This window comes from Trichoderma evansii (genome assembly GCF_050947405.1).
Source record: "Trichoderma evansii strain SZMC 28006 chromosome Unknown GGI43scaffold_7, whole genome shotgun sequence".
NCBI lineage: Eukaryota > Fungi > Ascomycota > Sordariomycetes > Hypocreales > Hypocreaceae > Trichoderma > Trichoderma evansii.
The window spans coordinates 105,724-120,470 of NW_028145199.1; the positions used below are offsets into that span (position 1 = coordinate 105,724).

Below are 14,747 nucleotides of genomic sequence, written 5' to 3' on the forward strand. Positions count from 1 at the left end.
CGTTATCATCATTTCCGGGCAGAATCTCTCTTCTATAAAGCACCATACTAAAGATAATCCTGATTTTTCCATCTTCTTCCAATTCAATATCTCACTCTTATTGTTTCGCCTCTTTCCAATCAAAGCTCTCGAGCTTCTCAAGACCAATAAGGCTAAGCAAATTTGATCTATTGATCTCATTTGGACCACTGTGTCAAGTATATCCTCTCGCGGAATAGCACTGTCACCTCAAGGGCATATTCAGCAACATGGATTCAAGCATTGATCCTCTCTCCAACGACCCATTGTTCTGCTACCATTGCCATAAACCATTCGAACAATGGGAAGATCTGTTGAGACACAAACAGCAGAGACGAAATGACAAAAATGAAGATCATATCCACTGCAAAATCTGTGCGCGTGATTTCAAGACGCTGGCAGGAGAAATGCAACACATGCAAGTGGTAAGTCAATATGAGAACAGACAATAGCTATTTCCGAAAAGACACTCCTCTAACGCTTCTATAGGACCATCCTCTTGAACAAAATCTCGAGTGTCCCGGCTGTGGCCGCGGCCCATTTACACGCCTGAGCAGCTTAATTGACCACATCGAGCGAGGCTTTTGTCCTCGTCTCGACACCGCCGTTCTTGATCAACTTCGAGAAGAGAAGCTTGAGTTCCCCCGACGCTTGGAGCAATTGACTCGAGAGAAGGTCAAGGGAAACTATATGAGTTATATGCCATCGGCTGCCGCAAACAGCATAGTCTCGGCATGGCACGTTGATAAGGAGCCAGAAGCTTTTGAGATGGTCCAAGAGGAATTTCCAGCTCTAGTAACTACAGAGGATACTCGCACTGAACCTACGAAAGCTGCTGCGTCCAACAAATTAAATATTCACCGCGATGAGACTAACGATGAAAAGGACAAACAGCCATTTTCGTTTCAACCTCCTGTTCAGCAGGCCGTGAAACGAGTTGATACAATGGACATTGATACCAAGCATAAAGCCCAACCTCAAATTGAACTTCCTTTGCGACTGCTCAGTGATAGCAAGCGCAATGCCAAAGATGGACCACAAAGCTCAAGTCAAGCTTCTACTCAACCACTGCAAAACTCGACTCAAGCTTCCGCTCGACCATTACAAAATTCGACTCAAGCTTCTACTCGACCAGCTTTCAAGTCTGGCGTGACCACTGTCGTCGCAGGTATGGATCCTGATGATCCTAATAACCCATCTTTCAGTGCGGCTAGCTGCTACTGCTCCATCACCGAGAGATTCAACTGCCCAAAGCGACTATGCGGGTAAGAATGCATCACCTAGTGGTACAAGTCTGATAGTGTGTAGCTAATGATATTACGTAGGAAAACATTCAAGACGGCAGGCGGTCTTATTGGCCACCTCAAATCACCTTTTCATGGAAATAGGAAATACAGGTGCCCAAGCTGCCTCAAGATATTCAAGAGTTTGACAGGCATCACTTCGCACGCTGAAGCTAAGGGCTCCAAGTGCCCTATTCAGGACACTGCTCAGTATGAGACGTTTATGGACCAATTGACGGCAGGCATTGTCGATATAAAAAGAACTCGGTACCAGGGCGGAAGCATCATTTACAAGACTTCGGAGCAGATGAAGCAGAAGCTCCGTGGTAAACCCATGAAGGAGAAGAATAAGAATCCCGTGGTTACTATTGATGATAAGGATGACTACTGGTAGAAGATGTCTGCATTTTTCTGCTTTTCCGTAGAGACTTTCTTTTTATTATTTTTTTGTTTTGAGGACATGAAAACTGGCTAGATCTTTCAGCTGATATTTAAAGTTTATTATGGCGCCAGACAATGGCGCTCAAGAACGGCCATCAGAATTAATAGCATTAAACAAAAACATTTTAAAGAATCTGATAAATAAAAGTTTAATTTTAATGGTATTATGGAAAAGATTCGTCTTTCTTTCAGAGCAGTATATTATTGGTTCTTATTATTGTTTTGTAAAGCAACTGGGGAATCGTATACAATGCTGCAGGGTATTCTACCGTCTCTGTAGTCGATAACAGCTACAGCGCCTAGCGGGTGTTGGCAGCCCTACAGGGTAAAGCGGCTCAGCCGGCGACTCGGGACAATTCCCGAAATTCAAACTGCGCCCCTGGATGACCTAAGCATATCAAGGTGTACGAATTGAGCTTCTCCCTAGGATTACCAGTCAGATTGATTACGGACGCAATCAATCGCACAGCCCCGGCGTCAAATGTGCGAGTTGACACATTGCAGCTAATCTCCCCCGCCGAGCCGAATGGTTGAGAATCCATTTCGAGGCTGACTTTTGGACGCACAAGAGACGGGGTCAGCGACGATCGACACGGGCGACTCCAATATCACGATATCCTGAGCGCACAGCTACAGCACCGGGGGGAATAGGAGCAACAACCAGCGTTACAGACGCGAGCGAGCGCAAGCGGAGACGTCGGGTTGCCGGCTATTTTTAATGGAAGACGAGTCCTTAAGCGACAACCCTAGTATGGCGTTCCGTTGGGCGCGCAGAATCGAGCGGGCGTGCTGCACCACCGCCAGATACTTGCCTCTGGCGTTTGTCTACAGCTTGACGTCGTGGGCATGTTGGGTGGTGGTGAGGATTGGGAAGGAGACTGAGAAGAGCCGCTGGATAGGTACGTAAACTATCAGTTTACAAGAAGGAGGGAAAAAGAGGGAAAACTGCTGACACAAAGCTTTGGCGTTGACATAGGCTCAACATCTTCCTTCTTTGGTGTCGCGCTCTATCTACTGCTCAACTGGTCCTACACGACAGCCGTCTTTACAGATCCCGGATCAACAATTAACGAAGACGGCTATGGTCTTCTGCCTACAAGCGCTGGCCAGAATCGCGCAGCAACGTCCTTTACAGTTAAGAGCAATGGCGAAATTCGATTCTGCAAAAAGTGCCAGGCGCGAAAGCCGGATCGCACGCACCACTGCTCGACATGCCGCCGATGCGTTCTCAAGATGGACCACCACTGCCCTTGGCTAGCGACGTGTATCGGGCTGCGCAACTACAAGCCTTTTCTGCTCTTCTTGATTTATACCACGGTGTTTTCCTTTTACTCCTTTGCGGTCAGCGGTACATGGTTTTGGGTGGAGGTGATGGACGATTCCAAGTATTTAGATACGCTGCTGCCAGTCAACTTCATCATGTTGGCAGTCATGAGTGGCATTATTGGCCTCGTCGTGGGCGCATTCACAACATGGCACATTATCCTCGCGCGCAGGAACCAGACAACGATTGAATGCCTGGAGAAGACGAGATATCTTTCAACGGTCAAGAGGACGCTTCACCAGGCGCAGGGTCTCGCCAACGGAATCCCGCAAGCGAGACAGTTTGTAGATTTCCATGCGACCGCACTTCCTGGCATCACAACCCGCGAAGAGGGCGAAGAGCGACGATCGATGCAAGAGCCCCCTCGCGTCCAGATGTCGTATGAGGAGCTGGAACGATACCAGAGCCGCAAGCGTTATGAGGAGTACCTTGACGAACAGGATTCGGAGAAGCTGCCCAATGCTTTTGACCTTGGCTGGAAGCGAAACCTGCTGCACCTCTTTGGACCCAGCCCACTCCTGTGGTTCTTCCCTATCTGCAACACGACTGGCGATGGCTGGAGTTGGGAGGCTAACCCCCGATGGGTTTCAGAGCGCGAGAGGCTGAGGAATGAACGCGAACAACAGCGACAGCGAGAGATTAACGCAGGCTGGGGACACGGCGAGGACATTCCATCTGCGACTGCGGATGTCACGGGCAACTACCACGGCCGCGCACCTCTTGTGGGAGCCAACGGCGGCGCGAGAAATGGCGGCGTGAGAAGGCCTCAGAGCAAGGCGGACCGCATTCTGGGCAGAGACCCGAACCTGTACGCCGATGCGTCGCAGGATGTGCCCCTGCGAAGACTTAGCCCGCGAGGCCATGCGGCGCCACACGACGATGATTTGCTGGACACGGACGACGAGGAGCTGAACACTGGCAACAAGCACCAGCAAACAGCGGCCAGCCGGCTCGAGGCGGAGCGGGTGGCTATGAGCGTGGTGACCAATACACGGCCGTGGGGACGCGGCGGCGCGAGCGGAATGCTACGCCAGGGCAGCCAGCAGAGCGGTGGAGGCAGCGGCCACAGCAGCCCGGTGGTGACTCCGAGCGCCGAGCTGAATGACGATGGAGTGGATTGAAGTCGCATCTTCTTTCCCCTCTGCTAATATTTTATTTGATTTGGATCTTTTTTAATATGTTCTGTTCTTGTTCGATAAATCATGCCCATGTTTTTCTACACGGCGAGTAATTTATTCGAAAAATTTGGTTTAATTGTTTAATCGTCTTGTTCTTTCTGTATTTTGCCATCTTGTCTTATTACAGCTTTTACATTACAGCGGCAAATGAGAAAAGGGGAAGGGGAAGGAAGTTAGAAGATTTGAGGAGGATCCTAATCATTACGTCCCAGAGACATGGAAAAGAAAGAATGGGCCTATTTTATATGGAATACACAGCTGAGATGGAGATGGGAAGAATGAAAAACGGGGAACGAGGGAGGACTAAGTTGTTTTTTTGACACCACTCAACCTATGCTTTTTGATGAGAACGGATGTCTGCATCATTACTAGAGCACCAGATATATAGCGTTGATATGAGTTAACTGATAATGTATGGGTAATATACGAAGCTAGTATGATGTTGTTCTATTAGAGGATGGTGAGATGAGCTGAGACGGATTCCTCCCCCTTTTTCTTACGAGAGGAGCAACACGAGCGACCTTGATGTCCTCACTATTTGTTGGTGACTCTCACTTACTATGGCTGTAATTTGAGGCTCTAGTGCCGTCGAACTGTTGCTTCAGTTATAAAAGCTCACGCTTGTTCGGCACCGTTAGCCCTCATCCAGTCTCACATCACGCACACCCCCCGCTCTCGCGCCGTTTCTACGATTTCTCCAGTTTCGCGTGTTTTCCTCATGCGCGACGCGGACGCTATTTCGGCGCCGACCACCGACCGATACACGCTGACTGTAAAAGTAAACTACAAATCAGATGACTCTTCATCTTCAACACAATGGAAAAGAACTCAATTTGCGGGGGAGATGGTTTAATAGGCAGCACTACTCGTATAGTGGACAAGAAAAGGGGGGTTAAGGGGGGCGTGTGGTCCGAAGTGGTTTCCTTTAGAGGGAATTCGCAGGAAGGCTGATTCGAACACGCGGCGAAACTGCTAGTAGAGAAGTAGTAGCAGTTTTAGTACGCAGCAAAAGAAAAGAAACTTGGTTCCAACATGGATGAACCATGTTTGCTGCTTAGTGGAAGAGATGAAGTCTACTGTGCTGTGCTGCTTTTGCTATTAACAGGGGGAGAAGCAGAAGCCGGAGCCACGGAAACCGTTAACCGTTAGTTTGGGCTCAGGGCCAGGGCAAGCAAGTAAAAAAAAAGGTACAAAGCCTGGCTACGAACGAACTAAAAGCTGGAAAGTACTTCCCCACACCCCTTTGTTTCACAACCACAACGTGCTGTAATGATGCTCGAATAACGTCGTCATTTGCGCTCACGCAATTAAATCTTGTATTGTACTATGTAAATTTGTTTCCCCCGTCGTTTCCGCGCTCTGACTTGAACTTTGCTCTCAGCTCAGCTCAGCTCAGCTTCATAATACGCCCCCCCCCTTGTCACTTTTTTTTTTTTGTTTTCCTGACTGGTATGCGAGGATTCTTTACTACGTCGTGTATGTACATGACTTGTACTATGTATAGCAATTTTGGGGACATGGTGATCTCGCCTTGAAGCAGTCTGTGTCCGGTGGATTCAGCACTGCGAACTGCGCGCATGACAAGTATACAAGGATTTTAAAAATACATATGATGATGGACTTGTCTGTTTTGGAAGAGGGGTGTGCATCTGCATTGCCTATGTATTTTTCTGAATTATTACGATTTTTGTTGAATGAATGCGTATAGCAGCCTTCGCAGTATGTACCATCCATATATCGTATTAGCAAAATAAATTGGCCCCCTCACCCTCACCATCACCCTCACCCTCTTCACCATGAAATCAACCCGGGGTGGCCATCTGAGCTGAGAAAAGTAAGGCTTTCCCAGCGGCCTTGGCGTGTTTTATCGCTATGGGGCCCCAGGAAGGATCGTGCACCCAAAAACCAAAAACCCCCAGCGCGCGCAGCAAAAAGGAAGAAGGAAAAAAAAGTTTACACACACACCACCTTTTTTGCCTCTGCTAAAGACGGTTTCCCCAGTAAATAGCAGCGAACCCTTAGCACGACACGTTTATTAGCAGGTTGGTTCCAAGAGGGAAAAAACTTCAGACGGGATGTGCTAACAGGCCCGAGCTAAAACGAAGCTCTAGATACTGCTAGGGGAAGCTAAACAGCTGCCAGCACATTGTTGATGCTGTACTAGAGAGCAAGTACTGCTGTGGAAAAGGTACTTGTCAGGCTTTGGTCCATCTTGTACCTCTTCTCTCTCGATTTCTCTCTTCTCTTTCTGGTTTAACTCGTTTTTATTCTACACGCCCTTTTCTCTCTCTGCTCCCTGGTTTCTCTTTCTCGCACCTACCAAGTGGTGATACTCCGTAACCCTCAGTCTCGCGACTCCAGACGGTGGCGGCTCGGGATTCAAACGTAAGGTCAACCCATGTCGAAAACGTTGTTTGTTTATTTATTTGACTTTATCACTATTGACTTTATAATTTCGTTTGGTGTTTTCTGTCATTTTTGTGTTTCTGCCACTGAAATTGACTGACACAAAGGCGTTCTGCACTGTAGATCCCCCTCATAAAAGATTCATACCTAGTAACCATCCACGGATGACAGAATGTCCCCTTCTGCCTAGAGTTTAGGCAGCCTAAACTGCGCAAAGTAATGCCTTTCGAGCAGCTTCTCCGTATTTCCCAAATGCTCCGTTTTTTTCTCCACGGCGTAGTAGAAAAAAAAAAAGAGCTCAAAGACAAAAAACGGACATTATTAAGCGTATTTCCTTCCCCCCTCTTTTTGAAAGAATTGGCCCGGCGCAGTGAAGTGGGCTTAGAGCCAAGCCACGGAGGAATAGAGAAAACGCGGACCGCGATTCCTCGCGAAGAAAGTATCTCGGACCAGCTATTAGAAAAAAAAAAAGCTCAAAGCTACCAACCTTAAAAACGACACAAAAAGCACAAAAAATAGTATTGGAGCACAGCCGGCATCCCGGAGACTTTAGTCCTGTTTCCATTCCTTTTGGCAGTTTTGACATCACAAAGGACTAATACCAGCCGGGTTTAAAGCCTGGCCGTGTATATTCATGCGTTATACACACACTCATACACACAAGGTAAGATACAGTACGAAGAAGGCAAAGAAAAAGGGTAAATGCTATTAAGTGCTTACATGGTTTCTTGCTTTCGGAGCATAGCCCGAATACAGCACTCGCAGCATAAGAGAATCAACACTGGCATAAGACTGGGCTGCTAACAAGCTTTGGCTCCCCCTTGGCGGGAATCTCGCTTCGTATCGCCCTCGTATGCAACGTTAAAATACAAAAGTGACGTCTCTGAGTAGGTTATTTCGTCTTGTTTCAAACAGCCCTAAAAAATCCATCGAAAATTGCTCAAAATGAGCCCTGTAAAGTCCCATCAACCATGATATTATCCATAGTGACAGCTGAGACAAGCGTAGAAAGCGAATTGTATATGCATTTTGGTGTAGCTTCCGTCCATACGCACACACCAATCACCTCTCAACCTTCTTCTCTCCCCACCGCGCTCGCAAACTTTCCGCTAGAGCCGCTGAAGCTGCCGTTTCAAACGGCTTCGTGTCCCCTTAACCAAACGTGGTAATAACCGAAGCAACTTCAAACTCGCGGTAGCAGCACTTGTGCTTTCTCTCTCTTCTTCCTCTTCTGGCTTGTTCTAAATACACACCCCCAGGCAAACCCACTCTCCCTTTTTTTCTTTCCCTTCCCATTGCTACTGTCTCTTCCCACACACACACTTTTTTTTTCTCTTGCATTACCCAATGTAGACTGTTGAAGATTTGCTCTCGATTAGCTAAGCATGTCATGACTTAGGCTCCCCATGTTAATGTTAATGAAACATCTGGTTTCGATTTTGCACATCACTCACTCGCTGATAAACCGCCAATCCTCCGCAAATCTATTTCTCCCTTGCCCATCGAAATGCCGATAAAATTGCCCATCCACAGAGGGGGGAAATGTCACCAAAAAACAACCCCTCTTCTCTCCTTTTTAAAATCGCAATGCGAAAAAAAACAGACCTACGTCATTTCTGCACATCTCCCCGGATGGTACATTCCTTTTGCGAAAAATACGCATCAAGGAATTAAAAAACCAAAAATTCCCTTGTAAAACAGCATCATCCAAGTGCCAAGCCACGCACTACGGCACCACATACAGAAGACCCACGGGAGTATTACCCTCTTTGCCCCTCCCCTAATTCCATCAGTCCATACGTCTTGTTTTGGTAGTGCGTATATTTTCCAAAGAGTGCAAATCTTCAAAACTCGGCCCTCTCAATCTCCATAGCGGAGCGGAGTCCCCATTCCGTTTCCCTTACTTTATTGTATATGCCTCTTTTTAGAGATATACAGGGCCGCCTAAATAGCACAAAGCCACCATTGCGACTTGCACGCCACCACCTCACTCCCCTTGTTAGTAAAAGAGAAACGTTGATGGCTAGAGTACAGAGACTCAGCTATAGAGCAAGTAGAGCAAATAGATACTGTAGAGTAGAGTGATAGCCACTGTATTTTGGTACCCAGTTGGTATCTACTTGTAGTTGTAAATCTCGAAACCACACTACTAAACTACTTGATCAGAAACTCAAAATCATTCGACTCCAGCCTCGACAAATCACATCATCTCTCTTCCCACTTGCTCAATGAATAACTCACCCAGTCTCCTTACTACATATCTCAGCTGGTGGGATCCCCCGAAAGCCCCCAAGACAGCCTACTCCCCATAGCCATGACACGTACCACGTAGCCAACGGACTTGGCATGTCATGTTATTACCATCCTCTTCTCTCTCTGTTTCACGTTATACTCGGAGTTGTATGACAGCTGCTGAGCTGATTTCCCGTCTCCGTTAGCGGCTCGAAATAAATGCTGATTTGCCAAACTGGGTTATTATGATCATCTGCTGCCCCGTGTGCGGCACGCCAAAAGTGCATACGCTGCAAGTCACACTATTGGCTTGACGGCTGCATAAAAATTGTCCTGCCTCAATAGGTAGTACAACTTCTCACGTCACTTTACAAAATAAAAAAGCACAAGCAAAAAAAGAGGCCTCTTTCAGACACGAGCTGGATCCACATTTCGCTATATATTCCAAAATATGCCAAGTAATTCGTCCTCATCGCAGTAATGCGCCCCAATCCGCTGTTTCATGCAATCGCAGCAACAATGCACGTGCTGTCGCTCTCGTTTCAATACTAATAATAACAATACATACCCCCCTTTCGTAAAAATGTGCCCTGTCGCCAAAGTAGACTGACTGGCCTTGAAAAATGCCCTCATAATCATCTCTCCTCCATAGATAGGTACTCATACAGACCCTCTCTTGTCATCATTCCCAAAAATGCCCCCTTTCCACCTTGACCATATTGTGCTCTGTGCCTTTCCTTCCGCCCACCCCGTTTGCCCGTGTATCATCAGATCGGACTTCCCGATGTTCCAAAAAGAAAAGAAAAAGAAAAAAGTACATCATAAAGTGCAACAAAGTGCAACGCCAACGCTAAATGGCCCAACACAACACAAGACAGTAGTATGCATCAGCGTTGATGAACATATCCATTTTCACACTTAATCCCTGAACGCTTTCTTCACATGTATCATCTGTTTGTACAAAACCAAATTGTTTCTCTCCTGACCAGTAATATGACCCTTGTCTTACTTGATGACACAAAAAAACATAAAAATAAATCAAGATAATAGAAAAAAAAAGAAGAAAAAAAGAAAAAGCTAGTGACTCCCTTTGCCTGTCCCGTCTATGTTATGCCTTTCATGTGTGCCCTTTCCTTATGCAAATGCTTTATCTGTGCATAGCCAGATAACAAGAAGTGGTGTATGCATTCCCTCGGACACTGTTGTAGTCCTTTGCATTCCATCATAAAAACAAACGTAGAAAAGTAAATAGAAAGAGAAAAAGCGAAAAAGAAGAAAGTGTACAAGTGTTATTCATGTTCCACCAAGTCGATAATGGGTGGGTATTCAGTTTCGCTTTTTAGTTCCGCGCGCCATGCTGCCCATGAAAAAGGAAAATACAAAAAGAAAAAAGTCCAAAAATAGTGATGAAAAGAAGACAGATGGCGTGTGAGCTTTGCATAAAGTCACCAAAGAATTTTTTCTGCCGCCATTTGAAATAAAATCGCCAAAAAAGTAAGCGTCAGCGGGTAGTGACCAGCCCAGACCTGACTAGAAGAATAGAAAGAAAAAGAATCTTCACCCCCCCTTTGAAAATCTCAGCGTTGAAATGCGCCAGCATTAGATAGGCGTTGATTTTGGGAATGGGGTCAGGTAAGAGCGGGGATATTTTCGTAACAAAGCCTCGTATCAAGTTATGAAAAAAGGCTGTGTGTATTGTTGCCCAAGGAGAAGCCTTCATAATTGTATTGTAAGAGTTAGGCAACAAGACAGCTCAGCTCTTAGTTGCTATCAAAACTGCGCTTCTCCATGCTGCTCCTCTCAATGGTGCTTCGAGGGCTGGTATTGCTTCGCCCAAAAATGCCGCCCAAGAGGTTTAGTTTGCTACCTCCTTCCTGAACGGGGCGGGGGACATCGATGAATTTCTTTTCAATAGGATCAATGTCAATCTTGCAAAACAGGCTGGAAAACAGGTACTGTTCGCCAGCATTGTTGAGGAGAGGCAGTGTGCGATATCCATTCTTGAGATTGGTGAGCTTAGCCGTGTAGCTAGCCATTGGAGGCTTATCTTTGGCATCGCTAGATTGCCTGACGGACCAGCGAACAAAGATCAGCTCCGGGTGTTTAGTTGTAACCTTGAAGCGGAACTGGCCATTGGTGAACATGGGATTGAAGCCGTTCTCACGAATCACTTCAGTAGAACATCGTAGGGGCGAGTCGGGCTCGTGGCTCAGCTCAAGGTCTTTGTCCTTCTTGTTTCGCTTGTCGTTTGCGTGAAACACGTCGACGTCAACGTAAAAGTCCATGGATTTATTGGCAGCCAGATTGGTGGGTCGCATCAGCTGTTGAGCAGAGACAACATCAATGCCGAATGACACGACGGACCGCTCCTTTTTGCCCTGTGCAATAGCTGCAATGACATTCTCGTTGTTTGGGAGAACTTGAATGTCACGAAGTTCCTGGGGCTTGAGGACGTATCCAGATGAATCGGTGCCACCCTCAAACATGGCTTGGTTGACTTGCATACCCATGTCAAAGGTTTGCCAGTTCAAAGCAGCCATCTGGACGCCGCGGCGCCAGTACGTGAGCGGGTCAAAGTTGCTTGAAGTCAACCGTGTGCCGTCAGGGTAAACACGCATAAGGTATCGCATGTTGTGAATGTTCAATTGCATCTTGTCTTCCTTAGTCTTGGAATTCTTTGCAAAACTGCTTTCCATGAAAGAAAAGATGTGGTTGAATTTCTTGGCTGGTGGCGATTCAAACCCGGAAAACTTGAGGCCCGCGCAGTATACTCCCAGCTTGCCTAGATCAGGAATAATGTTGCTGAGTCCTTTGGTCGAGCCGTTTTCACTTCCGCTATCTGAGTCGCTATTGTTTCCCAGCAGCTCTTGCACCTGACCTTCATTGATGGTATTGATCTTTTGGCTGCTACCCGTAAATTTGCGGCTACCGTTGACAGGCGCCATCATAGGGCTCTGAGGAAGAGACTGGGTGGTGGCAGCTGTGTTGGACTCGGCAGTAGCCGATCTTGCTAATGGAGAGCCGACGCTATTTCCGCGCTTCCGCATTCCCATTAGACTATCGCTGCTCATAGTCTCATTCCTGGCCGCCATTCGTGGCTGTTTGACTTTGATAAGAATGCGCTCCATGAGCTCAGAGGGAGAGGGCAGCTTGGAAGACTCTGGATCCAGAGCTTCGGTAACAAGTTTGTCGCCAAATATCTCCCTGATTACTTCGGCCATGATAGCCTGTTGCGCAGGGCTGCAGTGGACCTCGAGGGAAATCCAAAGCGGAAACTTTGATTTCACAAATGCATACTTGTTGATGGTCTTCATGACTTCAAGGAAGCCAATTGAACTGGTGAGCGTGTGTCCATGGACGACCAAGGGATGGCCGTCAGCGCCGTCCCAACAGTCAACCTCAACACAGCGGCAGCCTCGTACAAGGGCGGAAATGTACCCTTCGATGCTAGATTGGCCCGCAACTTGGCGTCCAAGGAGGTAGGTGTTGTGCGAGCTGGAGATGAAGTATTCGTTCATGGGTCGATCTAGCGTAAACTCGCGCTGCTCGTCTATGGTGGGCATGTTAAATTGTCTAGAGCTCAGGAATCCGGTAAATGCCGTCTCTGACAGGGTGTTTAGCTCATCAGCAGAGACTGTAGCACTCATGTTGTCGTTTCTATGTTTACGGACAAGCGAGTTGTAGGTTCTCTCCCACATGGCCCGATCGCTAACGTCTTCTTTTTGAACGTCACGAAGAAAGTTGAAGAATTCCTCAAATGTAAGGCCAACATCGGGCCTTGCAGCAAGGCTTTGCATAAGACGGTGGACTTCTTGTCTTTGTCTCATGAGGCGAACAAATTCGAGAAATTCGTCGTAGTTTAGCTTTTCGTTTCGCCGAGCGTCGGCGAGTCGAAAATTAGACTGAAGAGTCGACTGAGAGCTGTAAATATGTAGATTTTGACACACTCGCATGACGCCAGTGATGTCAAGCTCTTCCTGATCTTCGGAATTGTGCTTCATCATCTCTGTCTGCCAGTACTGGGCAATAGCCCTCTCATCAAAAGTCATCAAGGAAGCCATAACCTCTTGGCGATGCTTCAGCATAGCCTCGAGAAACGTGACCCATACTTGGTAGGTCTCGCCATTATCAGCTACAAGGTGGAGGAACTTTAATTTGGACTTCTCTGGCACGGCGTAGATGATGGTGAACCATTTTGACTGCTCGACTGATTCTGAAACGCCAAAATCACGAGCGTACTGCTGGATATCGGAACCAGTCCGAATCTCTCTTATTTCATCAACATGGAGAAACTTTTGGGGACGATTTGCATCCCACTTCACTTTGTTGGTCGCTGGGTCATAAATAAGCTGTATACGCTTGGAACGGTTCTTTTTGGACACCTTTTTGAGAGGCGTTCCCTGTCGTAGCTGTAATGGTACCACAGGCCCAACCGTGGTGTTGGAGCCGCTGCTGATGGAGCCCGACGCGCTCCTCGGTGGTGAAATTTGGCTGGGATAAACGTAGGGCTGGCGGTAGGAATTGTTATCTTCAATAGCTATTTCGGACCCAGAATCACTGTCGGTAAGGCCATACTCAGGGGGGGCAGTTGAATTGCTGTCACTGCGCCTCCGCCACAAGCAGGGACCAACGCTAGTCTCGCGGCTTGAGGAAGCGGCCGAGGATTGTCGCCTCCCTTTGGATAGCCGCCTTGATGCTCGGTTGGATAGGTTTCGGATAATGCTGCTTTTAGAAGTACCGACGGTGCTGCTGTTGCTATTGTTTGTAGTTATCGACGCAGTGGTAATAGGTGCTGTATTGACACTGAAGACGGCCTCGGAAGTAGTGCTCGGGCTTCCTGTCACGCTGGGCTCTAGTGAAGTTATGCTGGCTTTTTGTGAGATGACGGACTCAGGGAGCTGGAAGACCTCTGAAGGGCCCTGGTCTGGATCTTGGGAGCGCATGGACTCGGGTGAGGCCTGGATGGAGGAATTGGAGGTGAGAATTGTAGGTCCCGGAGACATGATTGGAGATCCATGCTGTGAATTGGAAGCTCCAGAGGACGCGCTGATGGCAGATGCGGGAGCTGCCTCGGGACCCTGCGCGTGGAAGGCTGTCTGGACGTGGCTAGGGTTTGGACGCTGGGACTTGTTGGATGGTGAAGGCATGGTGCTACTAGAGCCCAATGCTTGAGGTGTAGAGGAGCGAGTTGAATCTGTGTTGCTGCTAATCATGATCGAGATGGTATGTAGGTGAATAGCAAACTCATGGCAGAGGCAAGCCTCGAGGTTTTAGTCGGTGGATTGACCCTTATAAGCCTTGAGCTGAGCCGGTATGCATATTGTAGCGATCTGGGGACGGGATTGCGGGGGGTGGTGAAAAAAGAGGTCTAAGCAGGTAGATCCGCGCAGTGCCCTTGCTGATTGTGTCCTGACTAGGGGTGAATGAAGGAGGGCGTACAGGTACGAAGAAATGTACCATTAAACTGGTAGGGTCGAGGGCAAAGGCGGCCGTTGAGTATAGGCGAATTGCCTTCTACACACACGTCCTGGGTTTGCAGCTGCTGCAGACGCTGGCGTCAGTGTCCGGTGGGCCGTTGTCAAGGGTGGCTCGGAGCGTCAAAGGCGTAGACTAGGGGGCCGATCTGACCTGGTCAGGCAATGCCAGGTCGCGACAGGCTGTGAGGTGGCAGAATTGTATCGTATGCAAGTCGCTGCTTTGGGTACTGGCCCCAGGCCTATGTCTTGGAGGTACTGCAGGAAGGACGGGCAAAGCGCGCGAAGCTGCGAGGCAACTATACGATGCGACACAGCCTGCTGAGTCTTTGAGGGCGAGTCGGCTATTCTTGCTAGACGTAGGCTCGAGGCTTGCGGCCGAGGGCGACGC

The 14,747-nt window shown here is 48.0% G+C and overlaps 4 protein-coding genes across 4 annotated transcripts; 2 read left to right on the forward strand and 2 right to left on the reverse strand.

Moving 5' to 3' along the window:
* Positions 1 to 248: 248 nt before the first annotated feature.
* Positions 249 to 1,695, forward strand: GGI43DRAFT_382633 (uncharacterized protein; the record flags this gene model as incomplete). The annotated part of the gene is made up of 3 exons (XM_083203262.1): positions 249 to 443; positions 508 to 1,283; positions 1,344 to 1,695. The coding sequence occupies 3 exons, from the start codon at positions 249 to 251 to the stop codon at positions 1,693 to 1,695; spliced, it is 1,323 nt and encodes a 440-aa protein (XP_083061501.1).
* Positions 1,696 to 2,003: 308 nt separating this feature from the next.
* On the forward strand, positions 2,004 to 4,702 carry GGI43DRAFT_401917 (Palmitoyltransferase PFA3). Its single transcript, XM_083205637.1, has 2 exons — positions 2,004 to 2,641; positions 2,719 to 4,702. Exons 1-2 carry the CDS (start codon positions 2,461 to 2,463, stop codon positions 4,185 to 4,187), a joined length of 1,650 nt encoding a protein of 549 aa, XP_083061502.1. The 5' UTR covers positions 2,004 to 2,460; the 3' UTR covers positions 4,188 to 4,702.
* Positions 4,703 to 8,363: 3,661 nt separating this feature from the next.
* GGI43DRAFT_401930 (uncharacterized protein) lies at positions 8,364 to 9,367 on the reverse strand. Its single transcript, XM_083205638.1, has 2 exons — positions 8,892 to 9,367; positions 8,364 to 8,799 (listed from the first exon to the last, which is right to left on the reverse strand). Exons 1-2 carry the CDS (start codon positions 8,996 to 8,998, stop codon positions 8,595 to 8,597), a joined length of 312 nt encoding a protein of 103 aa, XP_083061503.1. The 5' UTR covers positions 8,999 to 9,367; the 3' UTR covers positions 8,364 to 8,594.
* Positions 9,368 to 10,223: 856 nt separating this feature from the next.
* Positions 10,224 to 14,528, reverse strand: GGI43DRAFT_339754 (uncharacterized protein). The gene has a single exon (XM_083202109.1). It carries the CDS (start codon positions 14,093 to 14,095, stop codon positions 10,643 to 10,645), a length of 3,453 nt encoding a protein of 1,150 aa, XP_083061504.1. The 5' UTR covers positions 14,096 to 14,528; the 3' UTR covers positions 10,224 to 10,642.
* Between the last annotated feature and the right edge of the window lie 219 nt (positions 14,529 to 14,747).